At 27.9% G+C, this 4385-nt stretch overlaps 1 protein-coding gene across 1 annotated transcript; it reads right to left on the bottom strand.

Annotated features, from left to right (window-relative positions):
- Positions 1 to 571: 571 nt before the first annotated feature.
- Positions 572 to 3449, bottom strand: LOC102675582 (coiled-coil domain-containing protein 112-like). The gene is made up of 6 exons (XM_031515473.1): positions 3023 to 3449; positions 2649 to 2752; positions 2314 to 2571; positions 1603 to 2239; positions 1302 to 1523; positions 572 to 1241 (listed from the first exon to the last, which is right to left on the bottom strand). Exons 1-6 carry the CDS (start codon positions 3238 to 3240, stop codon positions 1196 to 1198), a joined length of 1485 nt encoding a protein of 494 aa, XP_031371333.1. The 5' UTR covers positions 3241 to 3449; the 3' UTR covers positions 572 to 1195.
- Positions 3450 to 4385: the final 936 nt, after the last annotated feature.

The raw sequence follows: 4385 nt of genomic DNA, 5'->3' as shown, positions 1-4385 counted from the left end.
TTTTCAATTGATTTTTTTTTTTTTTTTTTATAATTGAAAAATTATACTTTAAAATTAAAGTTAAAAGAAAGAAAGAAAGAAAGAAAGAAAAAAAACAAAAAGAGATCTGTTACATAAAATTTTTTAAGAAGTTTGATAAAGTTGCGTCGTGTTGTGCTGAGGTCGCGTTTTCAAAATGAATCCAATAATCTTGTATAATTTTCAGAACAGATCAATTTGTACAGCAATTTGTATAGCCAATATTATGGCGAGTTTCGATCGTACGAATTTCCTCGTGGCAATAGACGACAAGTAGTATGGGTTTATTTGTAATTCGAAGATTTTAGCGAAGATTGTAAATAACAGAGTGGTGGATAAAAGAAGAAAAAGTAACAATCTCGAAGTATAATGATTAGTAGAAAAAAAAAAAAAAAAAAAAAAAACGGATCGATCACGAGACACGGTTTCGTTCCATCAAATTTGGTTGAACTGTCGCGTTTCGTGGATACTTTCTCATGGAAGACTGTTACTATATAGGAGAATACTTTTAGTATATCAATTCGGAAACGAAGTACAAAACAGACACCGAGATTTCGTTCGCCTCTAGAGTGGAAGAGTGATTCCGAAGAGTTTGGGAATATTCGAACAGGAAGTAAGTACAATTACTGTAAATAAAATACCTTCAAATATAATACCGATTAATATATAAATTATTATGCAGTAATTGTGTTAAATATTTGCTGCTCTAAGAGTATGCTCTGTTCGATTAATTAATTTATTGAAGCTATAAACGAAAGGAGGAGTAAAACATATCGTATATTTTTTAGCTGTAATAATTTTCCTCTTCTTTCTTCAATACCTGTATATCCAAGCATTGATTAATTGAAGAAAAAAAAAAAAAAAAAAAAAAAAAAAAGAAAAAAAAATAATTGTATTTTTGATTAAATTACAGGGAATTAGGTAATTTTTAAGTTTGCGTTTGATCGCATGATTATTGTTGAATATTGTTTTAGAAAAAAATTAAAATTAAAGGAAAATTCTGTAAAATTCACGTGTGGAAAAGAAATTGTATATTTATACGTACTTTGAGCCGCGTTAGCGTGTTACCCATAAAAATGATAAAACTTTTACGAGTACAATAAATTAGGCATATACGATAATACGTACGATCATTTATACTAATGTCTTTTACATTTTTTAATCGGTATATTTCTTATTAGACTTTTAGATCCTCCGATTCTTCGTTCCTCCATCGGATACACCTGTAATACCATCCATATGTAAATAAAAAAACGGTTTAATAATAATATCTAATTACTCACATTTTTGGGATATCCTTGATATATTGAAATTCGTTCGAATACTTTTTTGAATCGTCGATTTTACATTTCTCCCTCCAAACTTTCGTACTATTTAACAATGTCGAATAATTTCGCGTTTCAACGAGTTCCACCTTTTTTACATCCATCAAGTCGCTTTTCTTTGGCTTCTTTGAACGTAGAATTAAATTTTTCCTTTTCTCAGTATATTCTTTATCCTGCTCCCTGTAAGAAAAATTTCTCTTTGTATATTTCATTATTTATTTGTTTATTTATTTTGCTATTTACAACATTGAAATTTTACCTAAACGCTCTAATTAAAGTTGCGTTATATTTACATTTCTCTTTGTTAACTTTATTCATTTCTTTCAAAGTATTCTCCATTGATTTTTTCTTTTTGTATTCTTCCAAAGATTCTTGAATCTTTTCTTGGCGTTTCTTTCTTCTATTTTCTTCCCTTTCTTTCTTCAACTTCATTTGCATTTTCATCTGTTCTTCATCCATAAAACGTTTATTTTCCTTCTCAATTTTCCACTTTTTGATCAATTCTTTCTTCTCGTTATTATTATTCTTCGAACTTGCACTGCTGTTAGTTTCCGAATGACTTGATCTTGTCTTTTTAAAAACTTTTATCGTTTTCTCTTCAACAATTTCATTTTGGAAATCTTCCTCTTCGTGGAAATCGATTTCTTTCCCAATCTCATCGATATTTGTTTTTTTCTCTAATTCTTTTTGTTGACGCCATTCCTTCACCGCCATCTTTTGTCTTTCACGCAAATCTTGATAATGTTTGTACCATGCCTCGTGATTCACTATAGTTTCAGCTGTTAAATCTGGACACTTTTTTTGAATCATTGTAACTAGAGTTGGAATGCTTTTGCATTTCTTTCTCATTTTTAGAAAAAACAAGTGATCATCCAATGTCCAATTTTCCGTGTGACCTGTTTTGTTGAATTTTTAAGGATATTTTAAAATGATTTTTAATCTTTGACGAACACGTAAGTATTTCTATTACCTGTTATCGCAACAAGGCCATGAAAATCATCCACGTCTTTAAATTCTATTTTTTCCTTTTTATTTTCCGTTTTAATTTTACACAATAATGGCGTGTGCGTTGCATTTTTCTCGTACTTATCCAAATTAAAGTTACATTGTTGAAATTCAGCATTTAAAGCATCCCCTTCCTCTTTTAAAGTTTGAACGGGATAAGTTTTTTTGAAATCCTGCATATTTTGCGAAAGTTTTAACAATTTTGATTTGTACATGTTTACATCTAAATATAAACACAAGTATTTTAAATATAAGTTTATTAGGATAGAAGTAATTTTTAGAATAAATATATTTATTTACCTAATTTCTTAATTTCTTCCGGATTTTTAACGATATTTTTTACAGAATCCAAATCGGAAATAATATTTTCTATATTTTTGTACATTGTATCTAAATAGTTGTGTCTGCCAAATATTATCAAATAAAATAAATTTTTAACATTTATTTATATTTAAATATAGATTTGTAGATATATTTGAATTTATAATTTTTAATTTATAATTTTTAATACTCGAATTTTATTTCTCATATATGGACACGTGTTCAAAATCATGGAGGATTAATTTTTTATTAATTTCATTATTACGAGAAATTTGAATTAATTTGAATTAATTTGAATAGCGTAATATTAAAATATTAAAATATTGAGATATTATACATATGACGATATTTACCTTCTTAAGGATAACTCTGTATGTTCGTGCGTGATATCTTGTAATAAATTCGAGTCTATTTTCATATTTTTAATTGCACTAATTAATCCTTTTTCAAGAATATGTTCTTGCTGTTTCAACCGCAATAATGGTTTCATAAATAAATTTTGTGCGGATATCACATTCTTCTTCGACGTATCATTCCTTGTTTTAACACTATTATCGCTACTGGTGCACATCGGCGTAATTAATTATCCGTAAATTGTCGCTAATTAGACGAGAAATTGGTTTCAATAACCCTTTGAGTTCGACGTTTAACGTCAAAGTACGTGCAGCAAAGTTCAATTTCCATTAGTCAACTGTAGAGCATTCTATAGGTTTCCATAGTAATTCCCCATAACGCAACCCCATATATTTGTTGCACCTGTCGTTCGAATGAAAAATTTTGAAGGTTACTAGCTATAATTAATACGTTTATTTTTAATAAGAAATATAAGAAGTATGTAATATATATTTCTTATGAAATATTGTATTACATACTTGATATACATCAATATTATTAAGTTGATGCAGAACATTTGTTTTCAATCCAAATATATCATTATTATTATTCAGAAAGATATTAAAATCAATCAATAATGTGCATTTAATTATTTTTTATTAACATAAAAACTTTAGTATTTTATGCTAATAAAATAAAAACAAATTATATTATTTTATTATTTAATAATTATTAATATAAGATGTTATAGAATAAATTCATTGTCTAATGTATTTTTTTTTTTCTTTACTTTAAATCTTTTGATATCCCGTAACGCGTTTATAATCACGCGCCAAAAGTATAGACAAAGAAAGCAAATAATGAGAGAAGGACAGAGATAGAATAAAAATTAGGAAATCAGCGCCATCTGTTGAATGTCTTAACTGGAACAAATGTAGACAAAGAAAACAAATGGCAGGAAAAGGATAGAGATAGAATAGATATTGATCGCTAGTGCCATCTTTCGGGTGATAAAGATATTTCTTTAAAAATAAGATAAAGTAGAATAAGAATTAAAGATCAGCGCCATCTGTTGTATGCTTTTCTTTGCATGCAAAGAAATATGTCTTTTGTTATCCAAGAGATGGCGTTAACGGTCAATTTTTATTTTAAAAATAAGCAAGATAAAATAGATTAAGAATTAACCGTCAACGCCATCTCTTAGATATCAAAAGACATATTTCTTTGCATACAAAGAAAAGCATACAAGAGATGGCGCTGATCTTCAATTCTTGTTCTACTTTATCTTGCTTTCAATGTAGTCTTTATAATCCGAAAGATGACACTAGGGATCAACTCCTATTCTATCTCCATCCTTTTCCTGCCATTTGTTTTCTTTGTCTA

The sequence above is a fragment of the Apis dorsata genome, unplaced genomic scaffold (assembly GCF_000469605.1).
Source record: "Apis dorsata unplaced genomic scaffold, Apis dorsata 1.3 scaffold_72, whole genome shotgun sequence".
Lineage (NCBI taxonomy): Eukaryota > Metazoa > Arthropoda > Insecta > Hymenoptera > Apidae > Apis > Apis dorsata.
The sequence above is the reverse complement of the archived record's forward strand: the minus strand, read 5'-3'. Positions and strand labels throughout refer to the sequence as shown.